The sequence below is a fragment of the Branchiostoma floridae genome, unplaced genomic scaffold (assembly GCF_000003815.2).
Source record: "Branchiostoma floridae strain S238N-H82 unplaced genomic scaffold, Bfl_VNyyK Sc7u5tJ_1439, whole genome shotgun sequence".
Taxonomy (NCBI): Eukaryota; Metazoa; Chordata; class Leptocardii; order Amphioxiformes; family Branchiostomatidae; genus Branchiostoma; species Branchiostoma floridae.
This window is the reverse complement of record NW_023365716.1, coordinates 79,530-80,747: the sequence shown is the minus strand read 5'-3', so window position 1 is coordinate 80,747 and position 1,218 is coordinate 79,530. Positions and strand designations below refer to the sequence as shown.

The window sequence follows — 1,218 nt, the reverse complement described above, 5'->3', positions numbered from 1 at the left end:
GAACACATGAGAACCCATACTGGAGAAAAACCCTACAAGTGTGATCAGTGTGACTTTTCTGCAGCATGTAAACCCAATTTGGACACGCATGTAAAAGCAAAACATACTGGAGACAAACCCTACATGTGTGGGGAGTGTGGGTACAGGACAATTCATAAATATCAGTTGACCGAACATATGAGATCCCACACAGGGGAAAAACCCTACAAGTGTGACCAGTGTGACTATTCTGCTGCAAGGAAATCCACCTTAGCTAAACATAAAGCAAAGCACAGTGGTGACAAACCCTTCATGTGTGGGGAGTGTGGGTACAGGGCAACTCAGAAATATATATTGACCCAACACATGAGAACCCACACAGGTGAAAAGCCCTATAAGTGTGACCAGTGTGACTTTACAACAGTGCGGAAATCTTCATTAGATTATCACCTTATGATACACACCGGAGATAAACCCTACACGTGTGGAGAGTGTGGTTACAGGACGGCGCATAAGGCCCTCTTGTCCAAACACTTGAGAACTCACACAGAAGAGAAACCCTACAAGTGTGACCAGTGCGACTATTCTGCTGCACGGAAATCCCATTTGGACTCCCACGTGGCCAGGAAACACACGGATGAGAAACCTTACAAATGTAAGCAGTGTGACTATTCAGCAGTACTGAAAGCCGTTCTTGACTACCATATAATAGCGAAACACACTCATGATAAACCCTTCAAGTGTCATGAGTGTGACTATTCTGCGGCACGAAAAACCCAGCTTGACTTACACATGGCAGCAAAACACACTGGCGAGAAACCCTACATGTGTGAGAAGTGCGGGTACAAAACAACTCAAAAGTGCAACTTATCCCAACACATGCGAATCCATACAGGTGAAAAACCCTACAAGTGCGAACAGTGTGACTATTCTGCAGCAGGGAAATCCACCCTTGACTTCCACATTGCATCAAAACATAATGGTGAAAAACGCTTCAAGTGTGACCAGTGTGACTATTCTGCAGCACAGAAAGGTACTTTGGACAACCACATGGCATCAAACCACACTGGTGAGAAACCCTACATGTGTGGGGAGTGTGGGTACAGGACAACTCTAAAAACTTACTTGTCCCAACACATGAGAACCCACACAGGTGAAAAACCCTACAAGTGTGACCAGTGTGACTATTCTGCAACACAGAGTAGTGCATTGGCCCGGCATCTAGTAACTCACACGTAC

General features: G+C 45.4%; 4 protein-coding genes across 4 annotated transcripts in view; 3 read left to right on the top strand and 1 right to left on the bottom strand.

The window, feature by feature from the left end:
* The window catches only part of LOC118407671 (zinc finger protein 157-like), a 1,655-nt gene extending 471 nt beyond the window's left edge, over positions 1-1,184 (top strand). Inside the window, exons 3-7 of the mRNA XM_035808187.1 lie at positions 65-136; positions 404-545; positions 606-808; positions 917-1,048; positions 1,180-1,184. Coding sequence (XP_035664080.1) covers positions 65-136; positions 404-545; positions 606-808; positions 917-1,048; positions 1,180-1,184 — 554 coding nt within the window. The remainder of the gene's footprint in view (positions 1-64; positions 137-403; positions 546-605; positions 809-916; positions 1,049-1,179) is intronic.
* The window catches only part of LOC118407668 (tropomyosin-1-like), a 1,169,601-nt gene that overhangs the window by 1,089,946 nt on the left and 78,437 nt on the right, over positions 1-1,218 (bottom strand). The window lies entirely within an intron of this gene.
* Positions 1-1,218, top strand: part of LOC118407610 (zinc finger protein 25-like) — an 865,280-nt gene that overhangs the window by 817,275 nt on the left and 46,787 nt on the right. The window lies entirely within an intron of this gene.
* The window catches only part of LOC118407627 (zinc finger protein 525-like), a 976,997-nt gene that overhangs the window by 937,925 nt on the left and 37,854 nt on the right, over positions 1-1,218 (top strand). The gene's annotated exons all lie outside the window — the stretch shown is intronic.